At 44.6% G+C, this 26,126-nt stretch overlaps 1 protein-coding gene across 1 annotated transcript; it reads left to right on the top strand.

Moving 5' to 3' along the window:
* The first annotated feature begins 2,384 nt into the window (after nucleotides 1–2,384).
* Nucleotides 2,385–25,736, top strand: KCNJ6 (potassium inwardly rectifying channel subfamily J member 6). The gene is made up of 2 exons (XM_056858223.1): nucleotides 2,385–3,312; nucleotides 25,411–25,736. The coding sequence occupies exons 1-2, from the start codon at nucleotides 2,385–2,387 to the stop codon at nucleotides 25,734–25,736; spliced, it is 1,254 nt and encodes a 417-aa protein (XP_056714201.1).
* The last annotated feature ends 390 nt before the right edge of the window (nucleotides 25,737–26,126 follow it).

Here is a 26,126-nt window from a genome sequence, read left to right as displayed (position 1 = left end):
ACAAAACAGGGAAATTTAATGAACAGTATTCACAAGATGGATTTTTGAAGAAAAGGCTGAATTGGAGGGAAAGCACAAAACCATATATCTATATCTATATCTATCTATCTATCTGTCTATATATGTGTCTATATCTATAGATATATATACGAAAGATTCCTTCAGAGAGAGAGCTTAGTTTAGATTTAGCTTAGATGTTACTCAAGTTGTCTTTAACTTAGATGGTTTGTCAAATTCCTTCAGTTCTTAGTTTACAAGCTTAGTTCTGGTCCTCAGAACTCTCCCGGATTCAGTTTCACAGACTCTGTCCCAGCCTAGCTATCAGGGATGAAGAGACTTTCAATCTCTTATTCCCTAGAAAACTATAGAAGTATGGGGATTTACCAAAATCCCTCTTCCAGTTCTCACTGAACTACCCCAGACCAGTGGCAGTAATCCTCCACACCACCCTGCAACCAGAATAGCTCTGTCCCAGAGTCTAATTCCCCTTTGTGACCCTTTGTCACTCCACAGGTTGTGCGTCCACTAGCTTTGGCTACACTTAACCCTTAGGTTCACAGAGTTGCTCACAGCTTCCTGCCACACAGGTTCACAAGCTCAGAGTCCTTCACAGCTTCTTCTCCATCTAGTTGCCAAGCTCAGAATGCTTTTCTGTCGCTCAGAGTGTCAGCTCTTCGGCTCCGCGCACTCTTGGTCTCTACGCTTCTGCTGCAAATTAACCCCTTGTCTGACACACCAGGCAACAGAAGTGGCAGAAAGGAGAGAGAGCATCTCAGCAGATATGTGCCTGTCAGGGGCTTCATCCAACTAGAACAGTTAGCTGATACTGTGCAAAACAGGATTGTCCTAGTTGGCATTTCTACCAGTCACAATGGCCTGTTATGCAGGGATGTTTCCCCATGGTCACCCCCCGATGACTGCTTTGCTTCCTTTTGATTATGCATGCCTTTTCCACCCATCGGAGGTTACCTCACTCTCCCTACGCGGTTTGCCCGCATTTTCCAGATTCTGGCTAAAACAGCATCTGGAAAATGTGGGCAAAATGCGCAGGGAGAGCACAGTGACCTCTGATGAGCAGAAAAGGCATGCATAATCAAAAGGAAGCCCTGAAGCAATCGGTAGTGGTGACCACAGGGAAACGTCCCTGCATAAAAGACCAATGGCTTTAGGATAACGTTCTTAATTCTGTATAAGCACAAGTCATGTTCGTTGCCTACTATGCAATCTCTTTCATTGTATCCACTGGCAGGAAGGCGTCTGGAGGTAGACAGCAGCAAAGGCATTTCTGAGCTTGGTAACTAGACCCTCCCCCCTAACTCCCCCCTACCCCGTGATAGGCAGCACTCCTGATCTGAAATAATTAGAACCAAATGCTTTGCTTGCACTTGCTGGAAGTTTGGCCTACAAGACTGGAGAAAGGATGGGAAAATAGGTTTTGCCCCCATACGCACACATACACAACAGGAAACCTTGTGAACATAGGCAGAGAAAGATGCCCAGAGTTTGCATCCACCCAGTGTTAGTCAACAGCACATGCAGACACAGGGGCCAAACGAGATGTGAGAGTTCAATAATGAAAAAGAATCTGGGAAATAATGTTACAGATTCACAGATTCATCTCAATCATGTTGATAAACAGTAAAGCTGATTCTAAAACCTAAGGCATTGTGTGCATTACATTCATTAATTATCAGGTCTCAATCTAAACATTAGTTTACATAGAAAATGGATTAATTACTGCTAGTGTACAGTTTCAGTATATGTATTTATTCTACTTACAAGGCTCAGGGAGAATGTTAATTTAAAATTATGAGCTGATATTTTAATTAGAAATTCTAATAAGTAGAGTCAAAAACTGCTTTAATATGCTCTCTGGCCTTCTTCGAGCCACCAGCCCCTTTTTGCTCATTTATGCAGCTGCTATATTAAAAAGACTCATAAGTAACAGCATTCATTTATAAAAGGAAAATGAGAAGATATAGAGATGTTTGAAAATATTTTATATAATGCAACTAGTAATGTAGCCAAGATGAGTTTATTCCATTGATAAGCAAATTTGCTTTCATGAAAAGGAGGTAAAAGGCTTTGGGTTGGATCCAATCAGCTTTTTCATGCAATCTCATTCAATTCTTTTTTACTGCAGCCACCATCCCACGTGGCTTTTGTCTTTGTAGGTCCCATGATCCATTATAGCCTTTTTGGAAGTCACAGGGAACTTCTTCACTAGTAAAAAGGCTGGTTGGATCCAAACCTTTGTTACTGATGCACGAATATGACTGAGAATAACATTTGTTGTTGCATGCAGCCAATACAGCGGGTGTTAAAGGTGCTGGTTTAGCCAATCTTCTGCAAGTATATCTATATTTATGTTATTCTTTTCTTTAATGTCAGCTCATGTGCTGGAGGGAGACTCAATGGAGCAGGACGTGGAGAGCCCTGTTACAATTCATCCACCTAAGTTGCCCAAACAAGCCAGAGAGGATCTGCCAAAGCATTTAAACAAAGAATATACCAAGAGAAAAATCCAGAGGTATGTGAGGAAAGATGGAAAATGCAATGTCCATCATGGAAACGTAAGAGAGACTTATCGTTATCTGACTGATATCTTCACTACTTTGGTGGACCTCAAGTGGAGATTCAACCTTTTCATTTTTGTCTTGGTTTACACTGTGACTTGGCTGTTCTTTGGATTCATCTGGTGGCTAATTGCTTACATCCGAGGAGACATGGAACATATAGGGGATATGGAATGGACCCCATGTGTCAATAACCTCAATGGGTTTGTTTCAGCCTTTTTATTCTCCATAGAGACAGAAACCACCATTGGATATGGTTACCGGGTCATCACAGACAAGTGTCCTGAAGGAATTATTCTGCTTCTAGTTCAGTCTGTCTTAGGATCTATTGTTAATGCCTTCATGGTTGGCTGCATGTTTGTGAAAATATCCCAGCCCAAGAAGAGGGCAGAAACTCTGGTGTTTTCTACCAATGCTGTCATTTCCATGCGAGATGGAAAGCTATGTCTGATGTTCCGAGTTGGGGACCTCAGGAATTCTCACATTGTGGAGGCATCAATACGAGCCAAATTGATCAAGTCTAAACAGACAAAGGAGGGGGAATTTATACCACTCAACCAGACAGATATCAATGTAGGTTATTACACAGGGGATGATCGTCTTTTTTTGGTTTCACCACTGATTATCAGCCATGAAATAAACCAACAGAGTCCTTTCTGGGAGATTTCTAAAGCCCAGCTGCCCAAAGAGGAATTAGAAATAGTTGTAATCCTAGAAGGAATGGTGGAGGCAACAGGTAATTTTTCTCATTTTCACCTTTTCTGTAATGTAAACATTTTAGTTTTAAAAAGAGATTGCTATGATTAAAGTAGATAATATAACAAGGGAAAATAAAGTTCAAGTGTGAGGGACTAAACCGGGCGGGGGGAGGGGAGGTCTTAAATTTGTCACAGTGGATCTCACCAAATACAAACCTTCCAAACATAAGAGGCAGGAGTTAACTCTCAGAACCATTTGATTAGGAATGCACACAGATTAAAGGAAATGAGAGGGAGTCGGTTTTAAATGGCACTATGCAACTTGCTTTGAAGTATTGAAGCAAGAGATAGTGTAAAATAGGGTTCTCGGTTCTTCCTAAGGTGCACACATCACAACTGGATGCTCTGGTTCATTGCCTGATAAGGACACATTATAGGAGAGAGTAGGGAACTGATCGAGCATCGACCGGTGACTGCACTTTCCTGGGAAGTCTGTCTCATACTTCTGAGAACTGCTGTGGTATGCTAAATTATTAATAATTATTAATAATTAATAATAATAAATTATTTCACCAGTGGGAAACAATGCCTTTAATTTATCTTTTTTATCACAAAAGTTAGAAAATATTTGCAACAGGAATACACTGTGTTATTAATTGTGGAATTTAAAGCATGCTATGTTTAATCATCTGCTTGTGTCAATTCAATAATTACTTTTTGTTTTAATCTGTTTTCAAATAGAATGCCATGTTTACTGATATTTTCACACTTGTGTATTTATTTCATAGCTAAAGAAATCCCTAAATTCTGTAATCTTCAGCATCTGCAAGTCAAAGGATCTGAGGTAGCCAGGCTAGGAAAGAGTCTGACTAAACAATTTGGATAGCCGCTGCTAGTTTGAAAAGACAGTACAGAACTAGGCGAACCAATAAAACTGTACATCGGCTAACATGACTATTGAACTTTCAGTATACATGCTGCCCCTTTGCTTGTAGCACACTGTCTTCTATATTGTGTTGGCTGATGCTTGAGAAAGAAATCAACAAGTAGACAGTCCTGTTTTTAAACAGGAGGGATGGATTAGATGGACACAACTAACCTTAAGATAATAGAAAGCACTAAAGTGAGGAGGAGGTTGTCTGCAAGCCTACAAAAGATGATATAACTTGACCTCTTTCAACTGTGAGACAGACAGCACGTTTTTGACTGCCACATCAAATATATATCCTTCTTGTCCATCACATGGCATCAAAAGAACACTGGCCAAGCACAGTGAATGAGAAAGAGATTTTTTTTCAGATTGACATCTTCCAACCTCAGGAAAAGTGATATAACTCTCCACCCCCATCCCAAACATGCTAGGTTGAATTAGCAATGCAACCTGCAGATTGTATCAGAGAAATACATACATTGATAAGCATGAACAAAAAAACAATATGACCAAAGTCATGGAGAAAGACACCAGTCTAGAATATGCTGATGGCCAGAAATGCAAAAATAGGGCCACTGCAAACGGTTGGTTTTTTTCTGAATAAAAACATCAACATTGCATTGGGTACAAAAGAAGTGCATTTCATTAAAAATGCATAAAGGCAGAGCACAGGATAACAATGGCGAAGCCCAGGTGTGTTCATAATAAAAGGAGAGGTATTCAAGAAATACCTTAAACCTATCAAGGCAGAGCATGCATGGCCCATCAAGACTGCTATATTGTGACTGCATGTTGTTTTCCAAATGTTGGAAGGAATTAAAAAACATTAAAGAGTTTGTAAATGCAGAGTTCAGAAATGGTTCTGATGATTTCAATCAATTAGAATGATAACATGGAAAGAGTTCCTTGCTGGGTCTCATACAGACTTGAGTCCTCAATAAACTGGTGTTAACTCTCAGAACAATTTGAATAGGAATGCACACAGATTAAAGGAAATGAGAGGGAGTAGGTTTTAAATGGCACTCTGCAACTTGTTTTGAAGTATCGAAGCAAAAAGACAAGGAGGATAGTGTAAAATAGGGTTGTTAAAAAGAACTGGCTGAAGTGATTTCAGAACTCCTGGCAATAATGTTTGAGAATTCATGGAGAACAGGAGAAGTTCCAGCAGACTGGAGGAGGGCAAATGTGGTCCCCATATTTAAAAGGGGGGGGAGAAATCCCAAACAATTATCACCCAGTCAGCCTGACATCAATACCAGGTAAAATACTAGAACAGATAGTTAAACAGACGGTCTGTAAGCACTTAGAAAGAAATGCCGTGATCACTGACAGTCAACATGGGTTTCTCAAAAACAGGTCATGCCAAACTAATCTCATATCTTTTTTTGAAAGAGTGACAAGTATGGTAGATGAAGGGAATGCTGTAGATGTAGTGTACCTTGATTTCAGTAAAGCCTTTGATAAAGTCTCCCATTATCTTCTTGAAACAAAGCTAGTAAAATGTGGGCTGGACACTGCTACTGTTAGGTGGATTGGGAATTGGTTGACAAACCAAACCCAAAGGGTGCTCATTAATGGCACAACTTCATCCTGGAGAGGAGTGACCAGTGGGGTGCCACAGGGGTCTGTCCTGGGACCGGTACTATTTAATATTTTTATAAATGACTTGAATGGTGGGATGGAGAGCATGCTAATCAAATTTGCAGATGACACCAAGTTAGGAGGGCTAGTTAATACCCCGGAGGATAGGGTCAGAGTTCAAAATGACCTCGATAGATTGGAGAGCTGGGCCATAAATAATAAAATGGATTTCAATAGGGAGAAGTGTAAGGTACTTCACCTAGGCAGAAACAACATAAGGCACAGGTACAGGATGGGAGAGAGTTGGCTTGACAACAGTACATGTGAAAGAGATCTGGGAGTCTTAGTGGACCACAAACTGAACATGAGTCAAGTGTGATATGGCAGCTAAGAAGGCCAATGCAATTCTGGGCTGCATCAATAGCAGTATTGCGTCTAGATCAAGGGAAGTAATGCTACCACTGTATTCTGCATTGGTCAGACCTCACTTGGAATACTGTGTCCAGTTTTGGGCTCCACAGTTTAAGAAGGATGTTGACAAGTTGGAGCGTGCCCAGAGGAGGGCGACCAGAATGGTCAAAGGTCTGGAATCCATGCCCTATGAGGAGAGACTTAGGGAGTTGGGTTTGTTTAGTTTGGAGAAGAGAAGGTTGAGGGGAGACATGATAGCCATGTTTAAATATTTGAAGGGATGTCATGTTGATGAGGGAACTAGCTTGTTCTCTGTTGCTTCAGAGACTAGGACACGGAGAAATGGGTTTAAACTAAGAGAAAAGTGATTCCACCTAAACATTAGGAAGAACTTCCTGACAGTGAGGGCTGTTCGATGGTGGAATGCACTGCCCCAGAGGGTGGTGGAGTCCCCGTCTTTGGAGGTCTTTAAACAGAAGCTGGATGGCTATCTGCCGGGAGTGCTTTGATTGTGGGATCCTGCATGGTGGGGGGAGGGTTGGGGTCACTGGGGATGTGGGGGGGAGGTAGTTGTTAATTTCCTGCATTGGGCAGGGGGTTGGACTAGATGACCCTGGTGGTCCCTTCCAACTCTATGATTCTATGGTTCACAGCACTGAAAAGACATGTATAAAAATGAGTTTACAGTTTCAATAGCCTGTGTTCCAGTTATATAACACACTTGCAAAGCAGTGTAAAGAGACTAGCAGCTCATCCCTGTGCATCTGGAACACTGAACAGGATCTGTTTGTTGTACAGGATGGAGTCCATGCAAGGAAATGCCCCACCCAGTTATCCCCAAACAGTTATCCCCAGTTATCTATCCTTGCTGCCTGGTTCTGAGTTCAGTGAGGTTTACTTGCCTCCTTACTAAGAATGCAGCTTTACATAATGTATTCCACTGCATAAAGGCCCACAGCCAGAAAGTGTGTCAGAGAGGGTGACTGGTCCAAGAAATTGGCATATTGGGCATTCCACCAAGTTTTTACTCAGTCAGAGATGCAACCAAGCAGTGCTCCTGTTCGAAAGCTCATTTGTTAAATTCACATGAGTATTTTAAAGAATACACCTAGCAAAGTGACCAGGCCTCATGCTCCGCATGAACACATGAAGCTGCCTTACACTGAATCAGACCCTTGATCCATCAAAGTCAGTATTGCCTACTCATACCGGCAGCGGATCTCCAGGGTCTCAGGCAGAGGTCTTTCACATCACCTACTTACCTAGTCCCTTTAACTGGAGATGCCGGGGATTGAACCTGGGACCTTCTGTATGCTAAGCAGATGCTCTGCCACTGAGCCACAGCTGCTCATGTAGGTTTTATTGATATAATTATTTATCCTTGGACCAAAGCAAATAAACGAGACTTTTGTAAATAGGATCTAAATACTTCCTTCTTTAATCCTTGTCTAGCAATAACTCAAAATTAGTATTTCTTAGGCGTTAGGAAATCACATGCTCACACTTTATTAGAACTTGAGAGCCTCCCCAAACAATCAACTCCACTATATACCTGCCAATTTCATATATCACATTATGGCACATTTTCTTAGTGGTGTCTACTCATCCCTTCTTCCATGCAATTTCATCTCCATTCTAAAGTTACTGGACCCACATGACTCATGAGCTCACGACACTCACATCTCACTTTCAGCAAATCCACAGTTTGAACCTCATACTTTGACCATTTACAGACCTATTACTGATACAAAGTATAAGGAAGGTGTTTGCATGAACATGAGCCTGCAGGAAATTTTTCTAATAAAAAAGCTGTATTGATATTTTGACTTCTTTATAGCTAATCATCTAAATCTGTTTGTAATTTCATTTATGTTTCTGATTAGGGTTGCTAGGTCCCTCTTCGTCACCGACAGGAGGTTTTAGGAGTAGAGCCTGAGGAGGGCAGGGTTTGGGAAGGGGAGAGACTTCAATGCCAATTGCCAAAGTGGCCATTTTCTCCAGGTGAACTAGTCTCTATCGGCTGGAGATCAGTTGTAATAGCAGGAGATCTCCAGCTAATACCTGGAGGTTATCGTCTAAACAACAAACCTATGCTGTACAATAGATACAGCTGGAATACAATAAACAGCACACAAGCTCAAATTAAAAGATCAAATTGAAAGATCAATTTCCAGTAGCCAATTACCAAGACAAATTGCCATTTGTAAAGAGTTTACTACTTATACTAATACAATCAATATTTGTTGATACAAAAGGATTCTGAAAAGGGGGAATGCCATCTCCAAAGAAACTGATCAGTATATCCAATTCTCAATATGGCCCCCATCTGTGGATACTTAAATCCAGAAATTGGGGCAAGGACAGACAAGACAGATCTTTCTGCAAACTTGAGAAAAGCCCCAGGTCTGAAATCTAAATATATATACATTGGGGGATTAAAACTCTCCAAAATGACAGAAGTAATACCTGCAGCTTTAAGAAATGATTGCCCTCAGTGGCCTTGGTTTCTGTCAGGAAAGAGCAGGGGCCTTTCCAGAGCTGTTATAGCCTTGGGGCCAGGACCAGCAGTAGTCACAGGGCAATTTGCTACAACGTGACTTGCATGAATCACCCAGGCTCAGCTGCTTGCTCAACCTCAGCCACTCAACCAATGTGATGAAGTATTTAGATTTTCAGGCAAGGAACTGGGAGACCCAGGTTTAAATCCCTACCCTGCCATGAAAACTCACTGGGTGACCTTGTTCCAGTCAAATATTCTCAGCCTAACTTACCTCGCAGGGTCCTTGAGAGGATAAAATGGAGAGGATAATCATGTAACCTGTTTTGGGTTCCCATTGTGGAAAAGGGTAAGGTATAAACAAAGTAAATAAATAATAAATATAGCTGATCATGGGGAGCAGATAAAATGCAAGTTGGTTAATTGGTGGGAAGAAGAGAAGGAAGAAGGGAAAGATGAGTGTTATGCATGCAGCGGAAAGCAACATCTATACTGAGCTTGGAGTTTCTCCAGGCTCCTGAGCTGCACGTTTGTATTGGTTGAAGACTGTAGCTGTCCAATCACAGACTCGAGTGCTTGTGTGTTCTCATTGGCTGCAACAGCTATAGCTGCCCAATAGGGTACTGGGGTGTGTGTGGCCTGCGGGGCTAAGTGAGCACATAAGCACGATGCACACTGAGTTAGTTAGCTGTTATCACAATAAAGCAATGTTGTACCAATTCTGCCTCCTGCCTCGTGTATCGCCCATGCTACATAATAGTGGTGACGAGGATGGGATGTAGGCGCTGGTAGGCAACCCAGCCCATCCCAGCTGGAATCACTTGGGACCGGTAAGCAGCCCGGTTCATCAGCTGAATCCCTACTGATACACGGGGGGAATCACAGAGCTAGATGCGATGGCTGCCCCAGGCAAGTTCAAGGCGTTCAACCCCTCCGCTCCAGAGAATTGGGAGTCTTACGCCATGAGCCTGAAATTCTTCATGGCGGCCAACGACATCACGGATGCCGACAAGAAGCGGGCGACCCTCCTCAGCAGCTGCGGCCTGCCCACGTTTGAGGTTACCCAGGGCCTCCTGGCCCCCGTGCAGTTGGACGTGGCCACGTTCGACAACATTATGACCGCGCTGACGGCCCACTTCACCCCGCAACCATCCCTACTCGCCAAGAGCAACGTGTTCCAGATGTGCCAGCAAGGGCCCACGTGTCGACGCTCCGCCAGGCCACCCGAGGGTGCGGGTTCCCAGACCTCGAGGATAGAATCCGAGACCAGCTGGTTATTGGACTCCGGGACGAGAAGACCAGGCGGCAGTTGATTGCTAAGAAGGCCCTCACTTTCGCAGTGGCTTTGGAGGACGCCATGGCAGCCGAGGCCGCCAAGAAGGTCCCCCGTCATGCAGCCCCGGTGGTCATTACGCCCCCCCGTGCAGCTGTCCCTGTCCACCATAAGGACGATGGCGAGGAGGAGATGGAGAATGCTCACAAGATGTCCACCAGGGGGCCCCGACCGAGGTCCTCGACTGGGAAGCCGTGTGCAAGCTGCGGCAACCCACATGGTAGACATTCGTGCCGTTTCCGTGACACGACCTTCAGAGGATGTGGGAAAGTCGGCCACATTGCCAAGGTTTGCCGCTCAACACGGAGAGGGGGGAATTTGAATTTTCCTGCGAAGCACGATGGCACCGCTCGTCCAACCAACTCGCTGTCCACCATCCACACCAATGGTTGCCGGTGGAAGCCCCGGCGCCGTGCCCGGGGGGAGAAGCCAACCGAACTCCATGCCGTCGAGAAAGTTTGGGTGACCGTCCGCATCCAGGGCTCACCTTGTGAGATGGAGATCGACTCCAGGTCGGCATTCTCCATCATGTCAGCAGACACCATCACACACCTGTGCTCGAAGGGTGAGACGCCGCTGCTTCAGAAGTGCAACCTCTTCCTGACCGACTTCCAGAGGCGTTGGGTTCCAGTGCGGGGCGTCGCAACTGTCTGCGTCCAGTACAAGCAATTTACCAGGGACCTCCGCCTGCTCATCGTGGAGGGTCAACGTGCTAGCCTGCTGGGGATGGAGTGGTTCCCCACCTTGGGGGTTTTTCATGGGCAGCGTCCACAGCACGGACCTCTCACAACTTGAGGTGGTCCGGAAGGACTTTGAGGATGTGTGGAACGCCTCGCTGGGCCGCTACAAGGGCCCACCTATCTCGCTCCCCCTCAACCCCACCGCTACCCCAGTTTGCCTGAAGCCCCGGCAGGTCCCCTTTGCCCTCAAGGATAAGATTGATGCGGAGCTGGATCACCTAATTGCTCAGGGGGTCCTGGAGCCCATCCCAAACGTGAAGTGGGAGACTCCGATCGTCACCCCACTTAAACCGATTGGGATGTGCGGATTTGCGCGGACTATAAGTTCACCATCAACAAGGCTCTGCAGCACCACTCGTACCCTGTGCCCGTTGTGAGCCATCTCCTGGCTTCCTTCGCTGGGGGCAAGGTCTTTGATAAGCTCTCCCTCACCCAGGCGTACCAGCAACTCCCAGTCGATGCGACTGCAGCAGACGCCCAGATGATTGTGACACACTGGGGCGCGTTCTGGGTGAAGTGGCTGCAGTTCGGGGTCAGCATGGCCCCAGGGATTTTCCAGAATCTCATGGAGGACCTGCTCAAGGGACTGCCGGGGGTTATTCCCTATTTTGATGACATCCTGGTGGCCGGGGCATTGGAGGGTGAACGGCTGGAGCATGTCCGCCACGTCCTGGGCCGTTTCCAGGATGCGGGACTCACCGTGAAGCGGGAGAAGTGCCAGCTGGGCCTGCCACAAGTGGAGTTCCTGGGCTACCTCATTGATGCCGCAGGAATCCACCCAACCCCGTCCAAGATCTAAACGATCCAGGACGCTCTGCCTCCTCAGTCCAAGCAGGAGCTCCAGGCGTTCTTGGGACTTTTGAATTTCTACCACACCTTCTTGCCGAACAAGGCATCCGTGGTGGAGCCGCTACACCATCTCCTGGACAAGCCTGCCCTCTGGTGCTGGGGCTGCAACAACAGAGCGTGTTCAACGCTGCCAAGGGCCTGCTCTCCTCTTCCAGCTTGCTCGTCCATTTCAATGAGCAGAGGTCTGTGGTCCTGACCTGCGATGCATTGCCTTACAGCATCGGTGCTGTCTTCAGTCACGAGTGGCCGAGAAGCCCCGATAGCTTTCTACTCCTGGACCCTGTCTCCGGCCAAGTGGAACTACGCTCAGATCGACAAGGAGGCCTTGGCTGTTGTCGCAGGCATGAAGAAGTTCCATGACTACGTTTACGGTCGGCCCTTTGCCATCGTGACCGACCACAAGCCTCTGCTGGGCCTGTTTGTGCCGGATCGCCAGATGCCTCAGATCCTGTCCCCCCGCATGCTTCGGTGGTCTATCTTCCTGAATGCCTACTCCTTCGAGCTCATCCACCGGCCAGGTCGCAGCATAGGGCACGCTGATGCCCTCAGCTGCCTCCCGGTTCCTGTTCAGGACTCCGATCCTGCGCCCACCCACGGCATCCTACTCATCAAGTCCCTCCCGGAGCCGCCGCTGTATGCGTCTGACATCGCTTCCCACTCGGCCAGGGACCGGGTCATCAGCCATGATCTCAACTGGGTGGGGAGGGGGTGGCCGGCTGAGCAACCAGCCACCGAATTTGCGCCCTTCACAGCCCGCCAGCACGAACTGTCGGTGCACAAGGGCTGCCTGCTATGGGGAAGCCGAGTTGTAAGCTATGTGTCCGGGTCCTAGAGAACCTCCACATATGCCACCCCAGGATTGTCCGGAGTAAGGCGCTCGCGCGGAGCTACGTGTGGTGGCCAGGCATCGATGCGGAAATCGAGGAATGGGTCAAGCACTGCCAGGTATGCCAGGAATCCCGGCCCGAGATGCCTCACGCCCTGGTCCAGCGCTGGGAGACCCCACATGCCCCGTGGTTCCGCATCCACATCGACTTCATGGGGCCCTTCCAGGGGAGGACATTCCTGGTGGTGGTGGATGCTTACTCCAAATGGCTGGAGGTCGTCCCCGTCATGTCCATGACTGCACGGGTCGTAGTAAGGGCATTGCGGGAAATCTTTGCAACACACGGCTTGCCGGACATCGTCATCTCGGATAACGGCGTACAGTTCACGACTGCCGAATTCCAGGACTTCATGACACAGAACCTGGTAAGGCACGTTACTTCGGTCCCTTTCCACCCCTCCACGAACGGGCAAGCAGAGAGAATGGTTCACACCACAAAGGATGCGCTGGGACGGCTTATCCATGGGTAGTGGGAAGTGAGGTTAGCCAACTTCCTCCTGACCCAGCACATTACCCCATGCGCCGCCACCGGCCGCAGCCCAGCAGAGGTCCTCATGGGCCGCCGCCTGAGTTCGCTCCTAGACCGGCTGCACCTGGACTTAACCTCTAGTGGGGCCCCCAGCCATGAGGCAGCCACAGCCCCCAGAGTCCTGGAACTGGAGGAGCCGGTCTACGCATGTAACTACGGCGCTGGCCCGGCATGGGTGTCCGCCACGGTTAGGGAAGTCACTGGCCCGGTCTCGTACAGGGTGTCCACCCCAGATGGGCGAATCCTGTGGTGCCACATTGATCAGCTGCAGTGCTGATCACAGATGCACCCCCACCACACATGGCCACGGAAGCCGAACCAGCCACCCCTCCGGCGCTGTCGGGCAGCAAACCCGAGGGGCCAACCGAGGCAGCAGGAGGTGGGTGCACCGTGGAAGTTGTATAAGATCAACAGGGCATTCCAGAGCAACCAGACCTATGGGAAACCCCAGAGGTTCCGGGAGACACCGTGCTGGATGCTTCTCCCCTGATATCGGTCCCGCGCCACTCACAGCGGGCACGGTCCAGATGCCATACTTGCAAGACTACATGTGCTGAGGCAGGCAACCGCAGGACATTGCTTATGGAGCAGTTGCTCCAGCTTAGGGGGGAGGGGTGTTATGTATGCAGCGGAAAGCAACATCTATACTGAGCTTGGAGTTTCTCCAGGCTCCTGAGCTGCGTGTTCGTATTGGTTGAAGACTGTAGCTGTCCAATCACAGACTCGAGTGCTTGTGTGTTCTCATTGGCTGCAATGGCTATAGCAGCCCAATAGGGTACTGGGGTGTGCGTGGCCTGCGGGGCTAAGCGAGCATATAAGCACGATGCGCACTGAGTTAGTTAGCTGTTATCACAATAAAGCAATGTTGTATCAGCTCTGCCTCTTGCCTCGTGTATCGCCCATGCTACATAATAGTGAGGATATGGAGACATATGCCAGGAGGAGGAAAAGAGGAAATAATGTAAGGGAGGGGATGCATGGGGAAATGAGGTCCCCTATTGCAAGTCCTTGTGGGTTCTCCATTGCACAACTGGACCCGGCCCAGCATCTGGCATTACACAACTGGGCCATGGGTTTCCCAGGTAGAGGTTGCCAGGGGGAAGAAAAGGAAAGGAAGATGAAGATTGGGTGGCAGATAAAGGTAGGTTGGCTGGTTGATAGGAAGGCGAGAAGGACGCAGGAAAGGAGAAGAGGCTGTGGGGGCTTTCGAGGAAGGGGAAAAGAAAATAGTGGGGAAGGGGAAATGAGATGCCCCCTGCAAGTCCTTGCTGGTCCCCCACTTGTATAATTCTAATATTTGGCATATAAACGTGTTAATTAAAATGCATTTCTGTAACAACAACTAATTCCAAAGTATTTCACCAAACATATTAAGGTAACAAGGCCAACTCACACATTTACAAAGTCATCATGTCCCCTACATATCCATCCCAGTCCTATTGAGTAGACATGCTCTGTGCTCATAATTCCCAGGTGCATGTACACCTAATTCATATTGGGGCCATGGCATACAGGCATAAGGGGCTTAAGCCTCCTCCCTTTTTCTGACTTAAAATAGCCTCAGGAAGTTGCTATTTTCCCAGTTCAGGAAGCTTATATTTACCAATGGGCTTGTCTTATACTGTGTCAGGTCAGTGGTCTTTCAAGGTCAGTGTTGACTATTCGGACTGGCAGTGGCTCTCCAGGATCTTGAGTCTTTCATATCACCTACTACCTGGTCCTTCTAATTAGAGATGCTGCAGCTGGGCCTTGTACATGCAAAGCAGCTACTCCACCACTGAGCTACAACCTTTGACTATTGTTTTCTTCACAAAGTTATTAGGTTGTGCTATTTACTTCAAGCACATTTCAAAGGTGAGCAGAACCTATTTGGTTTGACAACTCCTTTCAAGTAGCTTTTATTGTAGATGGTGAAAAAAAGTGCTGTAAAAGACATAGCAAGAAAGTAAATTCTGTGTGATTGTGACAGGAACTTGGTTCAAAGCTTTTCCTGACACATAACAACATACGCTAAAGTTCCATTAAATTTGCCCAAAACAAAAGAAAAATTGTTTAAAAGTATTTCCAATTAACATAATTTAATACACACAATCTCTTGAGTTCTAGCACATCTAATAACCATTTATACCACTCAGATGTCTGTGAATATGAAATGCATATAACTCAAAGTTGGATCAGAAAAGAAATCTCATTTCAGTTGAGAAAAAGGTTTTAGGTAATATGACATGAAAGTCATCTGGTTCACAGTTTTATAATCTATTTGTAGCTATATTAATCTTATATTTTTATTTTTTATTTTTGGAAAAATTATTTTATATTTGGGACAGTTTTTGAAGAATGCCCCTGATTTTTTTGGAAAATCAAAAGCCATCTTTCATCCACTGCAAGTTCTGGCAAAATATTTTTTTAAACAACAATTTCCTCAAACACAAGAAAGGGCAGCTCCAGTTCTTAGAAAATATACACCTCCCAGGTTTGCATTCATCAACACTGAAAATCCTCTAAAGTAAAGCTTAACGAAAAAATATATATTGAAGAAAATAGCATTTTAAAATGTAAAAGAATAATTTGCCTAACACCATTCAGGATTCCAAATTCTAGGATTTCAAATGTTCCCCATTAGTGCTTGCAAAACTAATATAAATCGGGCAGGTTCCATCTTCCTAGCTTGGGTGGAAGATAGCTAGAATTTGTGCACAATCATCTATAATCAAGAAAAAGTCATTATTTCTATGTGGCTCTCATCTACACATTATGAGAAATCTTCACAGCTATATAGTCTCTCCACAGATATGCAGTTTTGCAAAACAAGTACAAATGTCTATACTTCTTTCATCCTGGTGTGGTAATTGTTGGCTACCATTTTTATTTTCCCTAATGTAAATAGGTTCCCAGACTGTAATGTGAAAATGAATTAAGCTTTAGATTTATTGTTGGTAATACTTTTCTAATAAGAACACCCCACCTTTCTGGAAGAGATTAAATGTGTTAGGAATACAATCCTTTTTTAAAAAAAGTATAGTATTCCTTTTCCTCCTACAGCACATCCACATTAATCATCTTACACCTACATAACTGGCTCAACTTCAATGACACTGTCTCCTCTCTTAGTTTAAGAAACTGTTATATATTTCCAGATTACTGAAAATGAACAATTTTCAAGTTGTTAAATTCCACATACTTGGAACAAAGTGTGGGTGTTGCAAAGATTAACACACAGGCATGAAGAAGCCACCCCGACATGTGCTTGTAAGTGCATGCACACACGCACTTCTGAGGACAAGCTTCTTGTTTACTTATGGACTTGCATAAACATTTCTACCACATGACAATCTTTAGGTACAAGATGCTATATATAAATATGTAGAGTCTGTGTCCCCATTATCAAAACCTTCTTGGATGTTCATTAAATTGGTATACTGGGATACTATTTAACCAATTTTTATTAAGGAGGACAAACATTTTGTTTTACAAGGGGGAAAAAATCAATTTTATAAGAAAGTGTTGACCAAGGATGTGTGTGAGAGAGAGAATGAGAATGTACGCGAATGCATTTACAGAATGCCAAGCTCTAACAATCTAGCTGACAAATGCCAAGATTATTATATCTTCATATAGTTCATCATTTGAAACCATTCCTTGCATATCCATTTCCTTTACATTTCCATCAACTCATGCAGCAATGTTCCTGGTGCACTGCGTATGCTGTGTTAATACTTGATTTATTTAGATCTCTGTTCTGCAGCAACCGGGGGTTCATTTATTTGACACTCCAAATAAAAGCAATTATTTTTTGTAAATAATAAATAGCTATATACAAAAAAAATTACGTTTTCCCAAGCATGTATAACTCCAGCCTAGGAAAGCCAACCCAAATGAAAATATCTTAATGTGCTTCTAAAATCCTCAGACCTTTCTTTTTATGATTTCCAGGAGAAAAGAGCTCCACAGTGACCCACCCCCATCATGATGCAGAGGCCGCCACACTGGGCAGCAGCCAAAGCTTATTACCAGTTCCACAGGCAACACATTACAGTAGCCTAGGCCTTGAAGTTCATGAATAGGGTTGCCAGGTCCCTCTTCGCCACTGGTGGGAGGTTTTTGGGGTGGAGCCTGAGGAGGGCAGGGTTTGGGGAGGTGAGGGACCTCAATGCCATAGAGTCCAATAGCCAAAGCGACCATTTTCTCCAGGTGATCTGATCTCTATCGGCGGGAGATCAATTGTAATAGCAGGAGATCTCCAGTTAGTACCTCAAGGTTGGCAACCCTATTCATGAAAGGACAAATTATGGAAATATTTTTAAAATGACCACATCTTCTCACCAAGCAGAGTTGGTGAATAGTGCTCCTTACCACCTTCACAGTACAATAGTGGATCCAAAAGCACTCCATTTGTACAAATCTGAATCACAAGCCCCTTCAATGTTAGTGCTCTTATCCATCACCCCAGCACAGTTTAACATCATTACTTCAGTCTTACCTTCAGTCATGGCCCAACAATGAACATGCACCAAGATTACAGGATCAAAATTGTTCTGTGTCCTTAGGTACTTAATATTACATGCCACTATAACCTTGTGGTCATATATGGAAGAAGGACAGAAGGGGCTCCTATTAGATCTCCCAGAGAAGCTCAGGGGAATATGAGAAATTATCCATCATTGTCCTTTATGAGTTTTCTAGAAATGTGCTGAACTTGCAAGATTACTTCTTCCTTTCCAGAATTGTTAACCAACTTACACAAATTGTATGCGGTATGAAATTAATCAACAAGAAACTATCACTTATTTTGGTGTCTGGTTTCCCACTAATGTGCTCAACATAATTTTTCTAAGCTCGTGAACCTAAGATGCTGTTATAAAAACAAAAAATTCACAAGAGTTGCTAATCATTTTTAGGCAAACAAAACTGAAATTAACAATCTTTTTGTAACTAGAGTATGTTAGATTTTTATTCTTTGCAAGCAAAAGTATAGAAAACTGTATCCATCAGCCTAAGAAGAGCTATGAAAATGGCTCTGTTGACTTAATCTCAGCACATTGCACATTAGCATCTTGTGGTAATTTGTTGTTCAGTTTCACCATATGCTTATTATAGTTTGATCTATCCATCATTTCCACTTATTCTCTTGCAACAATGTCTTAACTGTCCTACTGCCTCTCTGAAGTCTGCTAATTGTCTATTCACTGCTGACAGTTAAATTCTCTTCTCCTCCCTTCATATGACAAAGGTAATTTTCATTTTATGATAATCAGCCCATTTCAGTAAGCAGTGGAAAAAACTAAAGTGATCTCTGTAGTAAAGTTCAGAGAATACTAAGTAACTATTTTGGCCAAACATAAAATGGAGATCCAAAACCTCATAATATTTCTGTGTCTTATTAACAAATGAGGGTCTCCCAAAGTGCTACAAGCATAATATCCATGAGCTTCAAACAAACACTAACATTGAGGACCCAGGTGCAAGACCTGTTTTCTCCCAAAATGATGAACAGATGCAAAGCACACAAAGTGTTGGGTAAAACAAGGCTTTTATTGGTTACAACAGACAAGGAGTATTTTGGCAAAGAATGAGGGGCGGATCTGAGTATCGAGTGACCACCCTATCACCTGATGTAAACATCCCCAACCCAAATGTTGGGGCAGCAACTGGAGTGGCATAATTATGGTACCACTAGGACATAAATCTCTGAGTGGTTCCTATGCCACCAGGGAATGGAGCCCCACGACAGTCCCCGAGCTGGGCATTCCCTATAAGCTCCACCCAAAACCCCTTATGGGGGTTCCCATCAAAGAGGAAGGCAGGTACACAGACACATCTTCCCCGTATTGGATCCGACCCGATGCCCAAAAGCGCCAAGCTGTGAAAAAAGGAAAAACATAAACCTTTGAACACAGGGAGGGAAGGGCGGGTCCTGCTGCTGCCAGGAACAACAAGGTCCGGCAGCTGTGCTGCGTGGCCTTAAATAGGCACAGAAGGCGAGGGTGTGCCGGTGCACCAATGTCATCAGGAATCGCCACCGAGTGCGGCACAAGGCCTGTCCCCATCCAGCCACAGACTGTTTACATGGCAGGGGCGGGCAGAGCACAACTGCCCGGCCATGCAGTCAGCAGGGTGGAGCAGCCCAGCAGGTCATGGAGCAACCGGCTCCATTTTGGGTGAGGGCACCAGGTCACAATAGATAGCGCCAGGTGAGTCCTTCTGCTGTTTCTTTAAGCAAAATCAGATGCATAAGCACACAAATATGTCACATGCCTACTTATGAGTACCCACTAGCTATTAACTGCGTGGCCATGAAGGGAAGTTGTCAACCACAGAATGTTCGCTGACAATCCAAAAATGAAGAGATTGGGATCCTTCTATAAAAATGATTGGCCATCTCCCTTCATACTGTATGAAGTTCCCTTTTTTAATCACAGTGAGGAATTTTTAATCAAATAATGTTTTAATCAATGAACTACACCAGTGAATTGATTAAAGCTTGTAACCCTGTTATTTTCAGATAGCAGTGACAGGATAATGTCAGAATAATGAAAAATTGACAACAAGTTCAGCCCTGGGTTGAGAATTCCAACTTTATATCAACACATGCCAAATTAATTGTGCTTTGGCAACTGTAATAAAAACACCCCCCAAAAGGGACAATGTAATTTCTTGCTTGGATTGTTATTAAGAACAATACTATTTGGAGCTGGGTTGCGGGGTGGTCCATTTTGGCAGAGAATCAACAAACATTAAGAAAACTGCAGTAAGCATCTCCTCAAACAAGAGGTCAGCTTTTTAAACACACACACAATAGCCCCATTTAAACTGGCCTCAGGAAAATGATTTATTCCAAACCAAAAAAATCAGATTCTGGTGCCATTTATAAGTTCACACACCCTAAGTAATATCACAAGCACAACATGACATAGGGTTCTTCCCATCCACCACCCACTGCCACACTCCCCTTTCCTCAAAACTAATCAACAATTCATTTATTTCTTTACTATATTTATAGTCTGCCTTTCTCACTGAGATTACACAAAGTAAATCAATGCAATCAATAGAATGAGACAGGTAGTAAGCAAGAAGAAGAAGAGTTAGTTTTTATATGCCGACTTTCTCTACCACTTAAGGGAGACTCAAACCGGCTTACAATCACCTTCCCTTCCCCTCCCCACAACAGACACCCTGTGAGGTAGGTGAGGCTGAGAGAGAGTGACTTGCCCAAGGTCACCCAGCTGGCTTCGTGTGTAGGAGCGGGGAAACAAATCCAGTTCACCAGATTAGCCTCCGCCACTCATGTGGAGGAGTGAGGAATCAAACCTGGTTCTCCAGATCAGAGTCCACCGCTCCAAACCACCGCTCTTAACCACTACACCTACTGGAACTAGGATTATAGAAATCTGCAACCAGCATAGAATATTGGACATAATTCATAATGCAGATACACAATTCATAATGCAGATACAAAATTCATAATGCAGATACAATACAGAAAATGGTTTTACATCGGTAGAAAATAATGCAGTGGCAGCGGAATAATACATTCAACAAACACATAATGTCCTATACATGGTGGTATAGTCTTACAGTCCTTTTCTCTTTTTTAAAACATTCCATTTATGGGTTTTTATTGAATTATTTTATAACAAGTGGGAACCTGCAAGGAGACAGCTTGAGGGAGGCATCTCATTTCCCTTCCCTCACTATTTCCTCTTTCCTTTTCATAAAAAGCCCCCATAGCCTCTCCCTTCTTCCTGCTTCCTTCTCTTCTTCTAGGATTACCAGCCTCTAGGTGGGGCCTGGAGATCTCCTGGAATCACAACTAGGGGTGTGCGCTCGGCAAGGCCGAACCAGAAAATACCCCCAAAAAATACCTTATTGGTATTTTCGGGCTTTTTCCTCCTGAAAAAATAGGAGCAGTTTAAAGGAGGCCGAAAAGCAGATCTTGGATCATGCTTGGCTTCAGGTGGAGCTCAGAGGTGCTGCTGGCCACCTCCACCCCCTCCGGGTTACGCACGGGGCTCGGAGTTGGCCACTGCTGCCACTGGACTCAAGGTAAGTGAAGGAAGGGGGAGATGGGGGGATAAAATTTGGATTCGGGTTTAATGGACCTGAATTTTGGGGGGAATCTGGATATTCTTGATATGGGGCTCAGGAATATCCTGGTTTCCCCCCAAAAAAAAATTAAAGTCCATTGGACTCATATCCAATGTTTACCATTTCTTGTTTTGTTTTTGCACATCCTTAACCCCAACAGATCTCCCAAATACAGAGATATGTTCCCACTTAGGGTTGCTAGCTCCAGGTTGGGAAATTCCTGGAGATTTGGGGGTGGAGCCTTGGGAGGGCAAAGTTTGGGGAGGGAAGTGACCTCAACAAAGTATACCGTATATACCTGTGTATAAGCCGACCTGCGTATAAGCCGAGGTGCCTAATTTCACCCCAAAAATGGGGAAAAATTAGGCACCCGCATATAAACCGGTCGGCTTATAACCCCTCCCCCCCAGCAGGCTTACCTGGTGCGCAGGCAGGCGGCGGCGGCAGGGGGCCCCCCACAGCCCAGGAGGCCCCGCAGGCTGCTCCTAGGCCGCTCCCCAGGGCACTCCTGGCCAGGGGGAGCTGCGTGCGCCCAGGGGGGGCAGCGGCGCGGCCCTCCAGCAGCCGCAGGAGGCCCTCCCAGGCTGGGGGGAACCGTGCGCGCCCAGCGGGGGTGGCGGTGCGGCCCTGAAGCGGCCACAGGAGGCCCTCCCAGGCCGGGAGGAGCCGGGCGTGCCCGGCGGCGATGGCGGCGTGGCCCTGCAGCGGCCGCAGGAGGCCCCAACCAGGGCGCTCCTGGCCAGGGGGAACCGCGTGGGCCCGGCAGCAATGGCGGGAGCGGTAAGTTCTCCCCTCCCTCCTCCTCCCTCCCTCCCCCCTACCCTACCCTACCGTATTGACCCGCGTATAAGCCGAGGCCGGCTTTTTCAGCCCTTTTTTTGGGCTGAAAAACTCGGCTTATACGCGAGTATATACTGTAAATCCATAGAGTCCATTCGCCAAAGCAGCCATTTTTGCCAGGGAATTGATCTCTGTCAGCAGTAATTCTGGGGGATCTCCAGCCCCCACCTGGAGCCTGGCAACCCTAGTTCCCATGGAGGAAATGGTGGCTTTGGATAATGGAGTCCATGATATACCATTCTGAGGTTCCTCCCCTCTTCAAAACCCACCCTCCCCAGGCTCCACCACCCAAATCTCCATGTATTTCCTAACCTGGAGTTGGCAACCCTATCTCCTTCCCACCCAACAGCCAGCTTACCTTTATCTGCCCCTCTGTTTTCAGCTTTCCCTCCCCCAGCAGCCTCTACCTAAGAAAACTGTGGCCCACTTGTGTGGTGCCGGCCACTGGGCCAGGCCCACTTGCATAGTAGGGAACCCTCAAGGACTTGGAGAGGCACCTCAATTTCCCCTGAATCCCCCTCCCCACAATATTTCCTCTTTCCCTCCTCCTGCCAACCCCAATATCCTCCCTACCTCATTCTCTCCTTCTCAGCCATTCACCAACCTACTTTTTATCTACCTCCCATCTTCAGCTATATTTATTATTTATTTACTTCATTTATAACCCACCTTTCTCTACAGTGGAGACCAAAGCAGCTTACATAATTCTCCTCTCTTTCTTTTTATCCGCAGTAGTCAAAAAGGGCAAGAGTCCAGTAGCACCTTAAAGACCAACAAAAATATTTTCTGGTAGTCTTTAAGGTGCTCCTGGACTCTTGCCCTTTTTGACTACTGCAAACAGACTAACACGGCTACCCACTGTGAATTATTTTTATCCGCACTACAACTTTGTGAGGTAAGTTAGGCTGAAAGAATGTGACTAACCTAAAGTCACCCAGTGAGCTTCCAAAGCAAAATGGGAATTTGAACCTGGGTCTCCCAGACTCTACTCTGAAGCTCTAACTGCTACACTACACTGGCTTTCATTGGGTGGCTGCTGTTGAAGAATAGCAAGCAGCCAGGCCTAGTTAAGTCATGCAAGTTGAGTGGTATGATGTCACCCAGAGGTTGCTTCCAGGCCTAGGGTTACCAACCTCCAGGTGGGACCCAGAGATCTCCCAGAATTACAACTGAACTCCAAATGAGAGAGATCTGTCCCATTGGAGAAAATGACTGCTTTGAAGGGTGGACGTTATGGCATTATATCTGGTTGACACGTCTTGCCTCCCCAAATCCTGCCCTCCTCAGATTTTACACACACAGATAAGATGTTGAGATCTCTGTGATGGGCTCTTTCAAGCATTTTCAAGGGACGCAATTCAGGGCAGAACTGAAAGACAGGATATAACCCTTACACCCTCTCATTTATTTCACTGCTCAAACTGATATGCCAGCTTTCAGGTGAGTGAACAATTAACAACAGAAAAGCAAAACTACAACTAGTATGCAAAAAAGTGAGCGTTGTTATCAATATATCATAAAGTGTATCAACTATGAAGTGCAGAAATATAAGAAACAATATACAGCATGTATACAAAGTACAAAGGTGTCCAAGAAAAAAAGTCCTTTTTAGGTCATAACATGAGTCTCATGAGGGTGCCTCCAGGGCAATCTATCAGCTTGCTATGTAGCATGCGTTCTTGGACATATAGTGCTGTTTCTGGGTTCCCTTGATCTGTATCAAGAGTATAAACAACAGGGATCCGGTAATCTTCCTGTTTCAATTATTAATCTTCCTCAGACCAGGCTATATAAGGGAACATAACATATAGACTACTACTAGATATATAATCTTAATAATTTTACAGCAATGTTTTTTTAAACAGCAAATCATTTTCATCATTTTTAAAAATATTTTAATGCACATTTTTATAAATATAATTTATTTTAAATAACATAAAGTATTAATATATATATAATACTCACACATGGACAGCTCAGTGGCTTGTTCACACACCAGAATGAGAGAAATTCTCTACTGAAGCATTGTGGAGGAGTTAGAAATAACGTCTAAGAAATAATACCGTAACAGCTGAAGGTGTTTATTGCATAGTCAATTGCTAGTGGAGGTAATTTAAAGGAACAGTGTCTAAATAAAGCAAGATAGATCCCAAGATGTATTCAATCCTTTGGGGTACTGAGTTTGAAAAATATGGACAAATTTTGCCTCCTGTTGGAGAAGTAATCTGTCAATGTCAACCTGATTCAGAAGAGAATTTCTCTCATTCTGGCATGTGAACAAGCCACTGAGCTGTCCACATTAACACTTTCAGTCTCCAGGCATACAAAAAATGTTAAAATATTATTTAAAAAACAAAATTTTGGGTTAAAGAAGCTACTTAAAATTAACATGTTTTTAAATACTAATACCTTTCCTTTCCTTTTATCCCTTAGAAGCTCCTTGATCAATTGATCTTGAGCAGCATATATCTAGTGTTGGAGGGATATAAGGACTGAAACAAATCTTGCCACTGACAATGTAGCCTTGGGGTCCCTATTGCTTAGTAAAAAAAGGCATTATATCAGTCACAGAGGCATTGGATTTGTATGTTAAAAGGGGGGAAATATAGTGCAATCGAAGTTCCTCGTAAAAGCGGCATTCCAAAAGGGCATGGGCTAATGAGTCAATAGAGCCAGAAGAGCAAGGGCAGATCCTGTCTGAGTATGGTATATTCAGAATTCTGCCCTGCATAAATACTAATAGCAGCTAATTCCAGAAATATAAATAGATCTCACTTCTATCTGATTAAACATTTACTTAAATGCTCAGGTTGTTTGTAATACTATTCCAAGGCTACATAAACTTAAACGCTAAGTGTCAACTCCCTTTCCCACTATATATTTTCCAATAAATTTATAATTTTAAATTTTCATTAGGCATAAAGAGAAACTTTCCAGGTTACCCTGAACAAGGTCTGCAAAGAGCATGAGATGCTTGAGATCCTGGAGAACTGCAACCAATGGTCTGACTCAGTATAAAGCAGCTTCATGTGTGTGTGTGTTCATTTTCTCCACTGTAATGTAATGTAAAATTGGAATGGCAGCATTTCTCATTTCAGCAGTATCGTGTTATTTTTTGACTTAATGTACATACATTATTTTAATAGTAAAAATAACATTGTGATGAATCAAAAATATTCACAAATTGTTCTCAGATGTTTCACCTGAAATGAACTGAGCTGAGGAAAAATGCAGTTAATAGGATTTTGAAATAATGTCCCTAAATAATAACAAAGGGAAGGATAAAACCAAGTTGGCTTGAGTGCTAATCCTTGCATAGGTGTTTGGTATAGCAATATTTTAACCTGTTTAGCACAGTGTGCCTGACAACCATAGCTATATACGGTTAGTAATGATATGCAACATCATTGGGAGCCCTCAGTGCTTCTAATTTTTTTTTCTTTCCTCTTCACAGGAATGACATGCCAAGCCCGAAGTTCTTACGTTACAAGTGAGATCCTGTGGGGTTATCGTTTTACTCCTGTTCTCACACTAGAGGATGGATTTTATGAAGTTGATTACAATAACTTTCATGAAACATATGAAACCAACACACCATCTTATAGTGCCAAAGAACTGGCAGAGATGGCCAGTCGAGCAGAATTACCCCTTACTTGGTCTGTGTCCAGCAAATTAGACCAGCATGCAGAAACAGATACCGAAGAGGAGGCCAAGACTCCTGAAGAACAAACAGAAAGGAATGGCGATGTGGCCAACTTAGAAAATGAATCCAAAGTTTAAAACTTATGATCAGGCAGAGATCCATAAATCTCTCCTTAAAAGCATAGAAAAGGAGAAACATTGTGGTGTGAAATGATTAGCTGCCCATAAGATAAGCAAAGATTTGGATTAAAGCTGCAATATCCCTTACTTTTCAATGTAATCTCTTATCACTGTTCTATTTTTAAACTGGAGACATTAGTGTTCTCATATGTAGGTTATAGGTTTCTTTGGCTTTTTGATTTTTAAGGTAAAGGGCAAACATTTATTAACCTGGGCCAAAAACAAATGGAATGACTGTAAGTGTTGTTAATTCACATCCTGAGCTTTAACTCCAGCATTTATATATTCCAAAACAGGTTCAAACTAAACAAGATGCCTGCAGAAAATGGGTATTGCAGCTTTAAGACC

The sequence above is a fragment of the Euleptes europaea genome, chromosome 12 (genome assembly GCF_029931775.1).
Source record: "Euleptes europaea isolate rEulEur1 chromosome 12, rEulEur1.hap1, whole genome shotgun sequence".
In the NCBI taxonomy this organism is placed as follows: domain Eukaryota; kingdom Metazoa; phylum Chordata; class Lepidosauria; order Squamata; family Sphaerodactylidae; genus Euleptes; species Euleptes europaea.
The sequence above is the reverse complement of the archived record's forward strand: the minus strand, read 5'-3'. Positions and strand labels throughout refer to the sequence as shown.